The 19,055-nt window shown below is 45.5% G+C and overlaps 1 protein-coding gene across 1 annotated transcript in view; it reads right to left on the bottom strand.

Moving 5' to 3' along the window:
* Positions 1 to 19,055, bottom strand: part of smpd3 (sphingomyelin phosphodiesterase 3) — a 138,935-nt gene that overhangs the window by 75,835 nt on the left and 44,045 nt on the right. Inside the window, exon 2 of the mRNA XM_072279390.1 lies at positions 6,315 to 7,948. Within this exon, the coding sequence (XP_072135491.1) occupies positions 6,315 to 7,652 (1,338 nt within the window). The 5' untranslated portion in view covers positions 7,653 to 7,948. The remainder of the gene's footprint in view (positions 1 to 6,314; positions 7,949 to 19,055) is intronic.

Genomic DNA, 19,055 nt, shown 5'->3' with positions numbered 1-19,055 from the left:
AAACTGTAAATGGCATTCATGGACTCAGGGTCTGGACTTTTTTTTACGTGGCTGTATTTTACTGCCATCTTACATGCGCTATGCGTGTTTTGCGCTGTGTGTGACTGTTGGTACTTGGCCCCAGAGTAACACTGTCTTGATTATCTGTATTCATGGATATTCATGTATGGTTGAATGACAAGTAAACTTGAATTGAACTGAATGGAAACACAGGCAGCATCCCAGGTCAGGACTGAACACTGGTCACTGGATCAGTGAGGCTGCTGCTCTATCAGCTGTGCTGTGCTGTCCAAATGCTATTGCTATGGTTTCATCTTGACCCATTACTCAAACTCCAGTTTATGTTCCAACCAACTGTAATAAAGGACAGCAAAGCCCATTTTGTTGATTCCCAGCTGGATTGAAGATGGCCTGAGTCATTTCCTGCTCTGTACACGTAGATGCTCTGACCACTCCATGTTAGATAGAGGCTTGAGGTAACCTGCTGGACACCTTGTACAACCTAGTGGTCCAAATCAACGAGGGGAATTTAAAAGTATTTTATTGAGATACCGTGCAGAATAGGCCCTCCAGGCCCTTTGAGCCACACTACCCAGCAGTCCCCTTCCTTAACCCCAGCCTAACGATGGGACCATCTACAATAACCAATTAACCTACTAACCGACACGTCTTTGGACTGTGGGAGGAAACCGGAGCACCTGGAAGAAACCCACACAATGTCCTGGGTAGAAGGTACAAACTCCCTTACAGGCAGCGATGGGAATTGAACTGGGATTGCCTGCAAATGGGACGACCACTGGTTAGACTTTGTGGGTCTAACCAGTGGTCCTCAAAGGGGACGAATTATGGCCCAAATAAATGTGCTCCAGTCTACTCAACTACATAACTCTTAACCAATGCTAGTCTCCTCAGAATCCTCTGATTTCATTGGAAAGACGAGCAATGACCTCTCCCAGGCCAATATCCCCTGTTTTGAGGCCCTGTGAACACTCAGTCAGTTACAGTAGGCCCACACCAGACTCCTGAAGAAGAAGCTCTGTAATAGTAAGAGATTACTGGGAAGACAGCGGAGAAGATTTGAAGATTTACAGCTTCCTTGAAGAAAAGCAATATTCTACTGATTACTGGGGCTGTCTAGCCCATGTTTGCTCAAGGTGCAGGAGGGGTAACCTGGACAGTGCTGGGAACCCCAAGGCCATGCATTGTGACCCAGAAGGAAAAGATATCCCAGCTAGGCACTTCCTACCCATCTGTGGAGGAGTCTGCAGTTCCCACATTAACCCTACTAGCCTCCTTAGAACCCATAAAACTTAAGCAGAGCTAAGTTATTTGCAATCATACAATATTGCCTTAGAAGAAGAATTCAGCCTTTCAGTCTCTTGTGTGGTTCTTCATTAGGGCTCTTTGAAATTCTATTTCTACATAAATCTCTTTCCCAGGAATCAACTGGTGTCTCTGAAGAGCACCAAACATCCTGGGTCTGCTAACAGCACACTTGACTCAAGGCATCCTTCATGACTTACCACAGTACAACATGAATTTCATAAAGTACATTATGTAGCGGTGGACAGAGCCAGAAACAGGTGAAAGGGAGGCAGGGGTTTGGGGAGAAAGTCCAGGGACCTGGGGTAAGGTTATTGGGTCTTATGATAGCTCAAAGTGAAGGCTGGATGTTGGGGATAGTAGGTCGTTCCTTAAGATTGTTATAGCCGGGGGGGGGGGGGGGTGCGGTATAAGCTCCCACTATCTATTAAATGCTCCCAATGATATGTGTTTCAAACGGCCTCTGACAACCAGGTCCATCTCCTGGCCTTCATGTGTGTCTTAACTACTAAGCCCGACATAACTGTTTCTACAGACAGGAGAAGTGATGAAGGTGGTTTACTGGCGTATCATGGGGATCGGTTCGGGAGTAAACCGCAAAGGAAAATCCAGAGCTGGAATCCCTAAGGCAGTCCTGCACTGAGTTCAACGCTGACTGGCAGCTCCTGCAATGGCATTGGTGCCAAACTCTGCCATTCCTTTGGATTCATTGGCTGCCTGGACAGGAGGAGCCTGCTAGATGGGCAACAGCTTGCTCTCCAAATTGTACTGCCCCAGCTTGTGTATCAGGTAGTCAGCCTGGGCACAACATCCATGGTCAGCTCCCTCACACCACCCCAACACCTCCACCCTGCCCCAACCAACAGCGGGCCTCAGAGTGGTTAGACTTCATAGTCAGGGGATGTGATTAGGGTTAGGTGGCATATGATCAGTGGTTGGCTGGAAGTGGGAGGGATGATTGATGGCAGGCACAAAAGGAGTGAGGATCAATGGTTGCAGGAGGCGACATTGCTCGAGGAGGTGAGAATGATTGGGGTAGGGTCAGTGGTCGGTTGTGGATGACTCACTACCAGGAGGTGCTTTTGGGCTGGGTAAGTGTAACGCTTTTTGCCAGTGTTGCGAGAAGCTGGCTGATGACATGAATCATGTATGGGTGACTTAAAGTAGTGTGAGCGCTACACACCCTTGGGAGTCAGTGTGCACATCCAGGGTCCCCTGTGAACTACAAACAAGAGACCTAGGCTTTAAGCAACTCTTAAAAGCAGCCTGCCCTCTCTTATGAAAGATCTCAGTCGGGGTTATCCAGCGTCCTCCTTTCCAAAATCCCAAATTTGGCTAATCCAACTTATTCTCTTTATCTGAGTAGTTTCACCTTCAATTAAGTATTCCAAGCAAAATCCTAATCCATCCATTAAAACAAGCTGCCTCTAATTACTTGGGTTAGCTACGTTCAGAAGTGGATATTACATTGGCTGCTTGCCGGCAAAAAAGCATTCTCAACAGATTCCTGCAGTCTCGTTTCTATAGCCTTCTATTATTTATTCACACATTCCTCAGGATTTCTGGATATATCCCATCAGTCTCCACACATCTGTCTTTCCGTTTAACTCAATAATCGGTTTACCAATTTAGCATTTACTTTACTGCTTACCAATGCAGAGTTCCTACTTACCTTCCTGCTAAGTTCTGCTAGCAATAGAAATTGTGGACTTTGTGTGACCCCACACTATTCATCGGCAAAGCTGGAGGCTGGCCACAGGAATGTGATTGGATGTCCCTGAGTGGGCAACTTGATAGAAGTGTACACAATTACAAGAAGCATTTCTCAGGATGGAAATATCAAATATTAGAGATCATAGGTTTAAGATGGGCAGGGGTAACTTTAAAGGAGATATACAAAAGCAAATTTCTGCTCAAGGAGCGGCAGGTGCTTTGAACATGCTGCCTGAGGAAATGGTGGAATCAGATTTAACAGCAAAGCTATATTGGCACCATAGTTGGCATAGACAAGGGCCTGTTCATGCACTGTACTGTTCTATGCTGTTTCTATCACCTGTATTCATGGGTATTCATATATGGTTGAATGACAATTAATCTTGAATTGTGAACCAAGATCCTCAGGGGTCTTAATAGGGTGGAATGCAAAGAATATTTCCTTTAGGAAGCACTTGTAGAACCAGGTTCTCTGTTTAAAATTAAGGGATCTTCCACTTCTGACACAGATGAAGTAAAATAGTTGGAACTCTCTTCCTCAGAGAGCAGTGGAAGCAAAGTACTTGAATATTCTTAATGCACAGGCAGCCAGCATGTGGAGGAGAGTAGACTCCAAAGAAACTAGTTGGAAAATGGATTAATGGATTTCCCTGGGAGCTGGCATAGTTTTAACAGTCCGAAATGCCTTCTTCCAAATGAAAGAAAAATGGAAGAAAGACAAGAGGATGAAAGAGGTGAAGTTACAACAGATTAGTTACTATCTTATGAAATGGACAATCAGTATGCAAAATTCATCATGCTCTTTCTCTGGGGATCCCATCCAGTATTTAGGCATTTTCCTTTCACAAAGATATTGGTAAAATGCTTTACTGTTCTTTTCAGTATTTTGAGGCACCTCCTTCCATTGTTCCCCAACTCCAAAGAACCTGAACTGGAATAGATAACAATGATGCAAAGTGACCACATACCATTTCAAAGGACCATTACTGGACATGTGTTGCCAAGCGCCAAGGATGAGAAATGTGTCAAAGCAAACCGGTCAGGTGTGCTGACATTGTTCCAGCTATCGGTGTGTACAATCTGAAGGGCTGAGTGGATTCAAGTCCTGCCTCACACCTTCGGTAGCAAAACTGGCAGTGGCAGGGGACACTTAGCCCCACTGCGCTTACCGCGAAGACCTGCGGCTTCATTCAATTCTTACAATAGCTTGTGCGACTCATTCGTATACTGCCTGTCAGTGGGAATACCCAGCAAATACTGAGCCCACTCTGCACAGCCTCGCTCAGTTCCTCCTTCCTGAAGTGTGAGCTACACACTCCAGAATATAGTCTCGTTCTTTCTCTCCTGAAGGCACAAATCAGCATTCAGTCTCTGTTCGTGCATATAGTGTTGTGAAGTCAATCTTTCTTGAGCACTCACACACTCAGTTTCTTGCTCTGGGTATGGCCTCACTCACTTACACTCAGTGGCCACATTATTAGGTATCTCCCGTACCTAATAAATTGACCATTGAGTTATGTAAATGGTCTTCTGATGTAGTAGCCCATCCACTTCAAGATTTGACATATGTGATCAGAGATGCTCTTCTGCACACCACTGTAGTAACATATGGTTATTTCAGTTACTGACACCTTCCTATCAGCTTAAATCAGTCTGGCCATTCTCCTCTGATGTCCCTCATTAACAAGGCATTTTCATCCACAGGACTGCCACTCACTGGATGTTTTGTTTTCACATCATTCTCTGTAAACGCTGTGTGTGAAAATCCCAGGATAGCAGTAGTTTCTGAAATTCTCAAACCACCCCGTCTGGCACCAACAAGCATTCTATAGTCAGTCACTTAGTTCACATTTTTCAACATTCTGATGTTTGGTCTGTGACGGGGACCTGAATTACCCCTATGAACTGTGCTTTTGAAAAGAGAGAGAGAGAGAGTTGTTCAACACAGACACCTTGTTTAAAAAGAGAAAGAGAAAGAAAGAGAGAGAGAGACAAAGACTAACTTTTGGATTTCTGCTGAGTTGGAGAGAGAGAGGGCACTGAGCAGCTCTTAAGTTGCTATGGTGACCAAGGGCAGCGTTATTTGTTGGACAGTCGATATTATAGTTTCTCTGGAGTATGCTTATACTTTCTCCAAGGACATTTGCCTGCTAGTACACTCGTACACAGACAAAGAAAGGAGGAGTTATTTGAATGACAGTTGGTACTCAGTACGGTGAGATAAATAGGAGGTCAGATGATAGACCTGCAGCACATGTTTTTGGATACTGAACAGGCTTTGTTGTGCCCACAGAAAAAGTGGGTTTTTGGAGCATCGATCAGTGGCTCTTGCAGTGAGAAAAAGGAGCGACCGGTGGGGAGTTGTCCATGTGTCCAACCCTTACCTGGGTTGATAGCTGCACCACAGAGAAACGGTCCCCTTTGTTGTGGTCACAGTCGGTGACTTTTAAAGGATTTCAGAGGACAGCGAGAAGATTGACAGAGTCAGCTCACCTGAAGACTCAAATCTCTCCCTCTCTCTCTCTCCATCACTACTCAACTCAATACCATGAACTGAACTGAACTTTACTCATTATCATAAGACTATCTATTTACCCCTAGACTTGAAGAAGCTTGGTTTTCATATATATTCCACACTTACTGATATATAATCATTGCTAATCTGTTTGATTTATCTGCATTTATATTACTATATTGCATAGTTACTAATAATTATTATTAGTTAATAGCCATACCAGACTCCAAAGTGTTTTGCATATTTGCTGGTTCGTTAACCCGTCACAACAAGTGAACCTCTTGACCATGTCTGCATGCTTTTATGCATTGAATTGCTGCCACATGATTGGCTGATTAGATTTTTGCATTGACAAGCAGGTGTACAAGTGTATCTAATAAAGTGGACTCTGAGTGTACTCCCTTTTGAGTATTCTATCAATTGGTCTCTTCCACTCTGGATACTGTACATCACTTTTCTGAGAGCAGTCTTGCTCAGTCAGCCCTTCCTGAATGAAGTCTCCCTCAATCCATCCCTCCAAAGGATCAGTCACTCCTTCCCAACTGTGCTGTCACTCAGTGTCTCTTGCTGTGTGTGCTGTCAACGTAGTTTTCCCCTCCCAGCATCTGTCAATATTTCCCTTCCAAATGTAATCTTACTCTCTCCCACTGGAGTGAAGATTAAGTTCATTCCTCCCTCCCAAGTGTAATGTCAGTCAGTCCCACCCTCATGGTCCTCCAGTCCTCCAGTGTAACAGCAGATATTTCCAGTGCGGGACGCCTACCTTCACAAACAGGGCTCCCTTGGCTGCCAGCGAGTCCGATCCTTTCCCATTGGGATAGCACTGAAATTCAACATCCAAAATCGGGTAACGGCTTGCAAAAAAGAGGCCGCTGTTTAAAAACTTGAAGCTGCAGCAGCTTTGCCAGGCATAGCTCCCCACGTCGTACAACACGTACTGGAAGTACGGGTTCAGCTGCGCTTTCAACTTCGCCGCCGCTCGCTTATCGAAGACCTCCTGCAGGCAGAGAAAGTCCAGGTTGGCGGGGAAGAAAGCTGAGAGCTCGTGGTCAAATGTCTCGCCCTGATGCCTCTTCTTCTTCAGAGAGGACTTCTTCATGACGGAGGGCTTGTGGACAAACTTGTTGTTGGGGGCGGCACCGCTCTCCGTGCTCCCGTCAGTGATCCTGAATTTGATCAGGGATTCCCTGGAAGCGGTGTTGCTGTCCAGGCTATTCCTGTCCCCTTCTCTCTGCTGGTGGTTCTGTGTCTGGTCGTTCTGGTTCTCAAGTTCAGCCTCGCCCTGCTGCCCCGCAGGCTCAGTTACCGTCACCTGTACAGTGCAGACGTCCACCTCCGTGCCGGGCAAGGGAGCCGCCTCCTCGCTGCAGATGAGGACGATGCAGGATTTACTGTCTCCATCACTCTGCTCCCAGCTCAGCTTGTAGTCCTTGCCATCCTCGCTGCAGTTTCCAATGAAGTTGTCCCCTTTGTAATCCATGGAGGAAGTCCGCTTGATGCTGGCGCTACTTGGCCGGCTGTTCTCGCCGGGCTGAGGGCAGGCCAGGCTGCTCCAGCTTGCAGCACTGATGGACGTGTTGGTCGGGGAGTCGATGTAGATCTTAATCTGGGGCCGACTGGCACCGTTGCGGATCCTCTTGCCCACCTCACAGGACCTCAGCTGGGTGTTGGAGAGGTTGTTTAACCGGGCCAGGGAATCGGGCAGAAAGCAGACATTGGCCGTGGCGAAACAGAAGCTTCTGCTGTCCAGAGCCTTCCAGCTGCCTGGCCCCATGCCCGCACCGCTGTCGGAGCCGTCCTCAAATCTGGAGTAGATGTAGGGCCTGCGGGCAGACTGGAGAGGGACCCAGATGACAAAGCCGACCAGAGCGAATGGCAGGGAGGCCAGTAGCAAGGCCAGGCAGATGGGGGTGACAATGGTGAGGCAGAGTGCCCTCAGGTAGCATGGATCATCTCCCCTTTGATGCTTCTCGTAGGTGGTGGGCAAAAAAGACACCAACAATCGGTCGGTGAACCAGTAGCAGGGAAATATGAGCCCCCAGGACAGGGAGTGAAGGGTCTGTAGGAAGGAATTTGGAAAAGGAGATGTGTACAAAACCATGGCAAATGAGTGATGGCTGTAGGCTACCAGCTCCTACATCACGCCAGAGCCATCACTGTCTTCAGGAGGTCTATGGGTGTCTCAGATGACCATGTGGTTAATCATCTGGGAGACATCTTCACTATCCTCATTTCAAGGGCAAATGATGAAGGAAAAGTGGCAGTGTTTAATCTGCTGCGTCTCAGAAAGTGGCGCACAAGGGTTCCATCTGGGTCTTTCCCTGCTGATCCATCCAACGTCCATGGGAAATACTTCAGCACAGAACCTCGTCCTTCAGAACGGCAGCAGGAAAGCACCTGTAGGAAGAGCAGAACAGAGTGAGATCACTGAGAGCACAAACACGGCCACCCAATGTCCCGGGGTGCATACGATAGGCCCAGTTCCTGTTCTTACTCCGTTACATTGTGAGCAGTGCTGACAGTGACCCTGAGTGGCTTCACAACATTTGCACTGGTGGTTTACATGGCTGCCATCCCAAAAGTAAAGTCAAGTGAGCTGCATTTCTCCAACCCCACCTGCAAGCACCTGAGGTAAGACCAGTTGACTATCAGTGACCCTCTGAGGCTCGAGGGTCACCATCAATAACCCTCTCAGGCAGGAGAGGTTCCCTATCAGCAACCCTCCGAGACACGAGGTTCACCATAAACAACCAGGTGTCCACAATCAATAATTGTCTAACACACAAACAGCAACAACTGCCTCAGGATGAGAGATTCATGATCAACCACTGGCCAAGAAACAAGTGCTTCAAAAAGTGGTTCTCCATCAACATTTCTGCAGCAGAAGGGGTTCATTATTAACAAACACCCTCAGACTCAGGCAATATCCTTCTTGTACATGAGGAATTACTACCAGCAACTCAGAGATACAAAAAGTGCTAATGCTGTCATAAGATGCTTCCCATCAATGATGCATAAGAGGTTCCATATTACTGAGTATTGAAGCAGTTATTAATACTGGGCATCAGCCTCATATATGGTCTATGTTCCATATATATGAAGCTGATGCCCAGTATTAATAAACAGCTGAGACACAAGCAATGTGTGACCAGCAGCCATCCAAAACATGACATGTGCAGTGATGTCTCAGACAGAAGAGGTTCACAGTCAATAATCATCTGAGAAATAAGTGGTTTGCTGCACACAGACACCTGAGGTAATCACAGTCAAGAACTCCTGAGACACAAGAGCACACATAAACAGCTGGCTGCAACGTGAGAGGTCCTGTATCAACACCTGTCAGAAACAGGAGTCTCACACATACCAATAACCATCATAGAGTGGAGAACATTATCCACTGGGGCTTCTCAATTCTCCTCCCTTACTTCATACCCCCCTCTCCCACTCACCTATCTTCCCCCTCACCTCGTTTCACCTATCACCTGCCAGCTTACTTCATCCCTCCCCCACTCACCTACCTTCTCCCTCACCTCGTTTCACCTATCACCTGCCAGCTAGTCCTCCTCCCCTCTCCCTGCCTTCTTATTCTGACTTCTTCCCCCTTCCTTTCCAGTCCTGGTGAAGGGTGTCAGCCCAAAGCTTTTGACTGTTTATTCCCATCCACAGATGCTGCCTGGTTTGCTGAGTTCCTCCGGCATTTTGTGTGTGGTGGTGTAGACACATGCCTGCTTTCCTTGTCTTGCCAAGTGATCAAAGATCTGGCATGCCCTACCAGAGGTGCGAGCCACAGGGTGTTCTGCAAATGATTTGGTGGAGAAGCGAATGATTTGGGATGTGGACAAGTGCTGAACGGCCTTGCTGTATGTGGGAGTTGTTGGACTTGCCCATCCACACAAGTGGGGAGTACTCCATCTCTACAAGTGAACTGAATGCTTTGGGTGCCAGGAAGTGATGTATTTATTGCAAAGCACCCAGCTTAATTGCCTGCTCCTATCGGCAGAGCATTTGCGTGCCTGATTCGTTAAGTTTAGAGAGTTATAGCAGAGGAGCAGGTCGTATTGCCACCAGGTTCATGGCGGACATCAAGTGATGAATCCCATTTTATTCTTCCCACATTCCGACAAACATCCCCCTGTTTCTACCACTCTCTTAACAAAGTATTTGCAATCTGGAGTGATCAATTAACTGACTAGCCCGCACAGTCTTCGGCATATGGAAGGATTGGAGCACCCAGGGGACGCCCACATCAACATAACAAGGATACTTTCTATATAGACCATGGAGGTTATGATTGAACCTGGCTATCTGGAGCTATGAGGCAGCTGCCCAAACTAACTGTGCTGCAAAGCCATGCATATTGTAAAGTGCCATTTCTCTGCTGCCTTGTAAACGGCTATTATATCAAAATTGCATTTTAGGCTTGATATCAGTACTTTAAGCATAATACAGCTCTATCATTTCCTTGGTATCCACTGTTATGAAACATCACTTTTACATTATTAGTTCTCTGGGCTACATCTTGTTACTACTTCTCTTCATTTTTGCTAAGGGCTGGCTTATCAAAGAAACCATAGTAACACATCCATACCATTATAATATGTACCTTTGGTGTATTGCACCATAACCCAGCATTACTGTATCAATATTGTACTTCAATGCAATCTAGTATCACAAGATCTTTGCTGTATCCTATTGCAATATGCCAACATCGTGTCATTGTAACAGACTATCATTATATCATTAGTTGTGTGGTGAAACAGCACTACTACATAATGCATTGCACAGTACGACAACATTATACGTTGTTATTGAACTGACAGACATCATCACTACATAGGGTGCTTACTTTTGCCATTAGATTAATCATAGATGTGTTGCAAGCCTCTATCAACTTGCTCCTTGCAATGATTGTTCGGATCTCAACGTACAATTTCACTGTCTGGCTCCTTGTTACGTTATGCCCTTCAGCCAGTACTCAAACACTGTCCATTTGTGAAGTGGCTGACTAATGCTGTGTAAGGCTGGAGGCATTTCCAGTCTTGTGCCCAGAGATCAGCTCAGCATCCTGAGCTCCGTCAAGCTGCGTGCAAAATCTCATTCTTTTCAAAAGGCGGAATTGGGAGGAGTTCCTGAAGGGTGGGGGAAGCTGTACAAAATATTGACAAGTTTGGGTTTCTTTTTCAGGATGGCATCTATTAGGTGAAAGGAGTGATGTGTTCTCCTTCTGAGAGCTGTCTCTGCTGCTTGGAAAATAATGGATATTCAATTAGCTGAGGCAAATCTCAAGCTTACACAGCACATGTGTGGAGCAAGGAGGGATTTAATGATCACTCCTCATGTTATCTTCTGCACATTCACAAGAAAAAAATTCTCAGTCCAAACCACCTACACACGATTTCCTTCTTATAACTTAGAAATGGGGAGACATTGGGCAGGCTGAAGGGATAACCTGAGAGAGGTAGATAAAACTTTAAGAAGCATAGGGAGAGTCAAAATTGTTTTTTTTTTGGTAAGAGGATCACAAACAAAAGAGCATAGGCTTTAGGCGAGGGGAAGGAATACTAGAGAACATTTCAGGGCACTGATTTTTTATACAGAGAGTTATAATATCTGGAAATAGCTGCCACAGAGGTCTCTTGTTTAATGGGAAGCAATCCTTATATTTAAAAGCATTTAGACAGTTACTTGATTAAGCAAAGCATAAAAGGATACAGTATGGATGAATGGGATTATTGTAAATGGGCACAAACGTGATGGGATTAACAACCCTATGACTCTAAATACATTCTTCCTTCTGTAATATCTCTGGTTTAAGACCATACTTTATTTTATTAATACAGTATTGCTGTTGGGTTTTTTTATTTTCTCAAAATGCAATGTGTTCCTTTAATTACATCATACAATTGAGTAATTCAGTTGATTGATAAATAAGGCTTGTTGACTTAGCCATCAGGATATGTCTTTTTAACATTTGGCCGATAAGATGCCCCAGGACATCCCAGAGGGACTGGGGGTAGCCATTTTCTGGAGAGAGCTGGAAGAAGGAGAGAGATGAAAGAGTGGGGACAGCTGACAAACATTAATGAAGAACGGTGAAGAATGAAGAATGGTAAAATGCTTACAGAACCCATTTGGAAGGACAGATACGGCTGTTGGAAAATCCTCATGCAGACAATGATCTCACAGAGAATATACAGATGACTTTTAATTAGCTAGTTATCACATGATCTTGGAGAAAGTTCAACGCCTTGTCCTTGTCCTTGTCCTTGGATGTTACATGGATATTTATCTGTGTTTCACTTGGACTGTGTTTTCAGGCAGAATTGTTTGGTACTGTAAGTAAAAGAAGTGAAGCAAACCAGATTGATTATGCAACAATGAGCTCCAATGATTATGCGCACACCATTGGCAAATATATGTGTAATGGGTCCTTTCCTTTCTTTCCTTTGTTCTAGTTTAAAATATTTTGTTAATACAATTTCAATGGAAGCTTATATTGGTGTGAGTTAAACTGTTGCTTCCTGCTGAACGGTAAATTTGCATGGGGGTGTCAGTGTCCAAATAAGTGATAGCCTTATTTTCCCTTAAAGGGACATTCACACTTTTCTGTTTGTATTTACCTGAATCATATTTACCCTAGACATGTTTATTTTTTAGAAATAGCCTTTTCATCATTATTCTCATGCATTGTAGAATTATGTTACTGTTGGTATGCATTCACAGAACGAGCTAAGCTATTATGAGCCTATGGTGAGAGGGTTACACTTCATTAATATTGATCCCAGGTTCCTCTGATGTTGGTTTACTTGATTTCTGGGATTAAAGACCTTCCCATTCTGGTAATCAAATGTGTCTCATTAGGTCATAGGGAGCACAAAGATTATTGAGGGAGGGGTGGTCTGGATAAAATAATTAGCAAGCCTCTGAGCAGCGAAGGCATAAAGAAAAATGGCAGGGGGCAGATTTAAAACCATTGATAGAGGATTAGGCAGGAGACAAAGAAATACTTACTTACCTTGAAGGTGGTAGTTTGCTTGTATATTGAAGGGCCCACAACCTGCAAGGCTACAGACCTAATGCTCGAAGTGCAGTTAGATTGTCAAGCTCTCTTCAGGTAGCAAATATGCAATGGGCCAAATGTCCTTCTCCTGTCCAGCAAATTTTCTTTGGTTCTTTGAAACGAAGATGGGTCCTTCTCTTTACTCAATACTTCAACAGCTTACCTAATTAATCTACTCTTCCTCTCCCTGTTGAGACGGTGAATCACACAGAGAGGCCGGCTGTTCAGTTAATCCACCATTAAATGCAAGTATTGAGTCTCTCAGCACTCCAGCTGATGTTGTCAGTCAAACCCTACCTCCGACACAGGCAAATTAGTAGCTGGGTGCTAGGTAGGGCAGGGCTGAAGGTGGGGAAGAGGATTTGGTGGGGAACAGATGAAGCTTTAGGCTGCTTGTTGAGTGCTTGCTCAGATTGCCAGAATAAAGTGTCTCTTTGTTGGTAAAAATTCTCTCCCTACAGCAGCTTTAATAGACAGACTTCCCTCCGTTGATACCCGAGCTGACTGGGACGAGTTGCGGAAGTACCAGGTGAAGAATGAGCCCCTGTTGAGGAGCAGGCTCTCATTCTGCCTGAAGAAGGCTGTGCTTTGTCAATCACACAGTCAAGAACTGTTTCATTAATCATTCTCCAGCCAGGTTCATTGCTGCAACATTTATATTTCCCACACTAATGTTAATGCTTTCTTCAATCATATTTATTTCCACTGGGTTTTGAGGTATCAATGTTGCTCTGTGGCTGGTCGCTCTGACTTTAGACAACCACAGAAGTGCACACAGGGTCTGGCTGCAGCAGCAGGCTGGAAGTTACAATCTGTCTAGGCACCTTTAAATCTTATCTACCTTTTCATGAATCTAATTTAAATTGTTATGATAATGTGGACCAGTATGATAGGAAGACCAGAAAGACATAATATTTGAGTATTATGTAAATGGCGAAAGGTTGAGAGATGCTAACGTACAAAGGAATCTGGGTGTCCCTGTAAACCAATCACTGAGAGCAAACATGCTAGCGTAGCAAAGTATGATGCGCTGGCCTTCATCGCAGGAGGTTCTCACTACAGGAGCAAGAATGACTTAATCCAGTTTTGCAGGCCTTTGGTGAGATCCTACAATATTGATCACCTTTCCTAAGGAAGGATATGTTTGCCAGAGTGAGCAAACCCTGAAGTTGTAACAGTCTGATGCTTAGGATAGTGGGATTGCCATATAAGAAGAGATTGGATCTACTAGCCTGTTTTCACTAGAGTTCAAAAGAATGAGCCAAGATCTCATTGAAATGTATACCATTCAGGTAAGAAAGATATTTCTCCATGCCAGAGAGTTTGAGAATCAATGGCTGAAGCCTCAGGATATGTGGTAAGGCATTTAAGATGGGAGTGAGAACATTTTTCTTCACTCAGAGGGTGTTGAACTTGTAGTGTAATTAATATTTCAGTAATATTTGAGTAAGATTGTAAAGCATTAATTTTAATGTTTTGTTTGCTTACATAATGCATTATGGGTTATACCTAATGTAGGATTTGCAAGTCACTTTATGTGCTTAGCAAAAGCTAGCCCTTTACTTCCATTTCAAACAAAACCAAAAGCAGTTGCCTTACACTGACATCATTACGTCAGATACCGTCTCTTAAAGTGACTATAACAACTTAATGATGACGTTTCTGAATTTTGTAGACCAGTTTATATTATGATCAATGTGCCATCTGTCACCCATTACATTTCTCTTCACAGTCTTCCCCACAATTCACCAAGATCGGCATTGTGAGTCTGTCTGCAACTCCTACCAGCCACTTGGCTCGGGTCCCATGTGCCTTGGTTGGAGTAACAGCTTGTACCTCTAGCTCGCCCATGGGTGGGCTGACACACACATGGTCATGTCGTGATGCAGGGGGAATGGTAGTCTCGTGATGCAGGGGGAATCCACGTCTCGGTGAGCCGGTTTAAGGCGATCTACAGAGATACATTAAAGGTTTACCCCTTCTATCTACAACAAAATTCTTTACGCCCCGTTCCAAAATGTGGAACGGGCCATCGTAAGGGGCCTTGAGGGGTTGGTGATGTGCATCATGGTGGACAAAAACGAAAGAGGGAGGACGTAGGTCAACTGGAACCAAAGAGCGCTGTACACCATGATAGGATGTAGGAATAGGTGTAAAATAATTGAGTTTACTCAGGGGGCGGAACGCTGCTGCGACGCGACCAGGCGGTTGTGGCATCATGAATACAATCACCAGGCAGCCGTAGTGGCTGCCCGTACTCTGCAGATGCTGAGATCAAAGCAAAACTCACAACACGCTGGGGGAACTCAGCAGGTCGGGCAGCATCCGTGGAAACGATCAGTCGATGTTTCCACGGATGCTGCCCGACCTGCTGAGTTCCTCCAGCGTGTTGTGTGTGTGGCTGCCCGTACACCAACTCAGCTGTGGGGCCATTCTGAGCCCCAGCAAGACCCACGGGAGACGATCGTGCCAAACCTCGTCCGTCAGAGAGGCCCTCCGAGCAGCCTTTAAGGAACACACGGGCCATTGGACTGAGGATGATCCACCATGGTGTAATGCAATTTAACATCAAGGTCTGGGCCATTACCGCCCAGAGGTCTGACGTGAATTGGGGACTGCAGTCGTTAGAAATATCAGATGGGGTGCTGAACGGAGCGACCCAGGTGTTGATCAACATCGGAGCCATGCCTGCAGCTGTCGCTGATGCTAGGGCAGCAACCTCCGGCCACCTGGTGTACGGTCCACCATGGTAAGGAGAAGCGTGAAACCACAGGGAATGGGGGAGAGGACCAACCAAGTCTCTTTAGATTCTTTAGATTCTGGACTAGTTCCTGAGGATTGGAGGGTGGCTAATGTAACCCCACTTTTTAAAAAAGGAGGGAGAGAGAAACCGGGGAATTATAGACTGGTTAGCCTAACATCGGTGGTGGGGAAACTGCTAGAGTCAGTTATCAAAGATGTGATAACAGCACATTTGGAAAGCGGTGAAATGATCGGACAAAGTCAGCATGGATTTCTGAAAGGAAAATCATGTCTGACGAATCTCATAGAATTTTTTGAGGATGTAACTAGTAGAGTGGATAGGGGAGAACCAGTGGATGTGGTATATTTGGATTTTCAAAAGGCTTTTGACAAGGTCCCACACAGGAGATTCGTGTGCAAACTTAAAGCACAGGGTATTGGGGGTAAGGTATTGATGTGGATAGAGAATTGGTTGGCAGACAGGAAGCAAAGAGTGGGAATAAACGGGACCTTTTCAGAATGGCAGGCAGTGACTAGTGGGGTACCGCAAGGCTCAGTGCTGGGACCCCAGTTGTTTACAATATATATTAATGACTTGGATGAGGGAATTAAATGCAGCATCTCCAAGTTTGCAGATGACACGAAGCTGGGTGGCAGTGTTAGCTGTGAGGAGGATGCTAAGAGGATGCAGGGTGACTTGGATAGGTTAGGTGAGTGGGCAAATTCATGGCAGATGCAATTTAATGTGGATAAATGTGAAGTTATCCACTTTGGTGGCAAAAACAGGAAAACAGATTATTATCTGAATGGTGGCCGATTAGGAAAAGGGGAGGTGTAACGAGACCTGGGTGTCATTATGCACCAGTCATTGAAAGTGGGCCTGCAGGTACGGCAGGCAGTGAAAAAGGTGAATGGTATGCTGGCATTTATAGCAAGAGGATTTGAGTACAGGAGCAGGGAGGTACTACTGCAGTTGTATAAGGCCTTGGTGAGACCACACCTGGAGTATTGTGTGCAGTTTTGGTCCCCTAATCTGAGGAAAGACATCCTTGCCATAGAGGGAGTACAAAGAAGGTTCACCAGATTGATTCCTGGGATGGCAGGACTTTCATATGATGAAAGACTGGATGAACTAAGCTTATACTCATTGGAATTTAGAAGATTTATGGGGGATCTAATTGAAACGTATAAAATCCTAAAGGGGTTGGACAGGCTAGATGCAGGAAGATTGTTCCTGATGTTGGGGAAGTCCAGAACGAGGGGTCACAGTTTGAGGATAAAGGGGAAGCCTTTTAGGACCCAGATTAGGAAAAACTTCTTCACACAGACAGTGGTGAATCTGTGGAATTCTCTGCCACAGGAAACAGTTGAGGCCAGTTCATTGGCTATATTTAAGAGGGAGTTAGATATGGCCCTTGTGGCTAAAGGGATCGGGGGTATGGAGGGAAGGCTGGTACAGGGTTCTGAGTTAGATGATCAGTCATGATCATACTGAATAGCGGTGCAGGCTCGAAGGGCCGAATGACCTACTCCTGCACCTATTTTCTATGTTTCTATGTTTCAACCACAAGTCCGTGACTGCTGCCCTGTCAGCCTGGACCAGCTACCATGCTGGTGTAGTCAACCCCGATGTGTATGACATCCACGGCAGACCATGAGAGGCAATCAGCCACAGCATTATTTTTCCCAGCGACGTCCTGTACGCCATCGTGAATTCCGAAATGTAGGCCGAGTGGCATTGCTGCCATGCAGACCGAGTCTGACATCTTGGCTATCGTATGCTCCAGAGACTGGTGGCCAACGAACTGCCGACCCTCCACTGGAAACCGGAGGGGGGCGGGCTGAAGACGGAGAGCAGCTGCTACACACCTCCAACCAACTGTTCATGCACAGGGTAGTCCGAGGTGTTAGTAGTGACGGCCAGCAGGGCCGCATTCGAAACAGCTCCTTTGAAGTCGTCAAGTGCTCTGGTCAGGTCGACTGACTGTGCAAACGATTCGGGGCGCTGCTTTAAGCGCACTATACAAGGAGGAGCGTAAGTTCAGCAGCTCGTGGAATGAAATGAATGAAAGTTCATAATAGCGGCGACTTTTGACAGCAGTGGTGTCGCACCTTCTGTGGAGATGTGGCGGCCGAGAAAGCCAATAATAAACAACCCGAACTGGCAGTTAGTGGGATTAATAATCAGCCCATGTTGGCTGAAGCGCGTGAAAAGTGTGTGGAGATGTGATGTGCTGGGTCCAGGTAAACAAAAAGAATATCTACATTTTTTAACACAGAGTCCATTAATTGCTGGAAAGTTTGTGCGGCATTTTTCAGTCCAAATGACATGTGCAGAAACTCAAATAGGCCAAACAGGATTGTAACAGCAATTTTGGGAACATCCTCAGCGTACACAGGCACCCGATGGTAGATCCTGATTAAGTCCACGTTAGAAAAAAAAATCTTTCTGGCTAAACGTGCTGAAAAGTTTTGAATATGTGGATCGGGGTGGTGGCCCCGTTACGGCGGTAATCGCCATGTTGTCAGCAACCACCATTAGACTTGGGGATCATGTGCAGGAGTGAAGCCCAAGTGCTATTTGACTTGTGCACAATGCCAAGCATTTCCATGTTGGCAAACTCAGCCTTTGCGCTGGCCAGCTTTCTGAGTCAATTCTACACACATGGTGAGCCCGATATGGAAGTGAGCTGCTTGACCCCATGCTTTGTGACTGTAATGGAAAATGTGGGCTTGGTGAGGTTGGAACTTCACCGAGAAGGTGCAAGAATTCACATGTGGTAGTGCATGTACTAGACTGCGTCGTCATGGGGAACTCACTGGAGGTATAAGATAATGATCCTTTGCGTCCACATGCCGGCAGTTCTGAGGATCTCCTAACAGTCCTGTGCTACCATCTAAGTTGAGAGCTCAGGTGTTGGAGGATCCACATGCCAGTCAAAATGAAAGCACTGACTTGAAGATTTGTCTGAGGGTCTAGAATAGATCAGATCAAGCAGCTTGTCATGCACTGTTCACCCCCAGAAGAAAGGTGCCCAGAGCTGTCAGACCCCTTCCTGCAGTCCCAGACCCAACTCCTACATCCACCACAGAGGAGCCCCAGAGCCCAAGATTGTTTCACAATCACAAGTCCTGCCTGAGTGATCCCCCTTTGTAGGGAAAGATGTTATCCCACCAGAGTAAGAAATCCTCCACAGTAATGAAATCTTTAGGCCTGAGGGGGACAATTTAAAATTAACTGTGCTGTGGATGTTTACATTATAGTTGTATTATATAGTATACTGCATGTGTACACAGCACATAATGACTAGAGAGCAAAATGTTACATATTTCAGTTGAGATGCATTCTATATTGAGTTGGAGTTTATAGCTAAGCAGGGAGGAGTGTTACATATTTAATATTTCAGTAATATTGGAGTAATGTTGTAAATCATTATCAACATTATTATGTGTCACATAGTATAATGTAGACGATCATGATTGTTCTTGGCAAATTCTACAAAAGTGATTTGTCCTTGCCTTCTTCTGGGCAATGTCTTTACCAGAAGGGTGAGACCAGCCATTATCAATACTCTTCAGAGGTTGTCTGCCTGGGATCAGTGGCTGCATAACCAAGACTTGGGATATGTACCAGCTGCCATATAACCATCAACCACCTGCTCCCATGGCTTCACGTAACCCTGATCAGGGGTGAGGGGGTGG

This window comes from Mobula birostris, chromosome 15 (genome assembly GCF_030028105.1).
Source record: "Mobula birostris isolate sMobBir1 chromosome 15, sMobBir1.hap1, whole genome shotgun sequence".
In the NCBI taxonomy this organism is placed as follows: domain Eukaryota; kingdom Metazoa; phylum Chordata; class Chondrichthyes; order Myliobatiformes; family Myliobatidae; genus Mobula; species Mobula birostris.
Note: the sequence above shows the minus strand (reverse complement) of the source record. Positions and strands in the feature narration are given on the sequence as shown.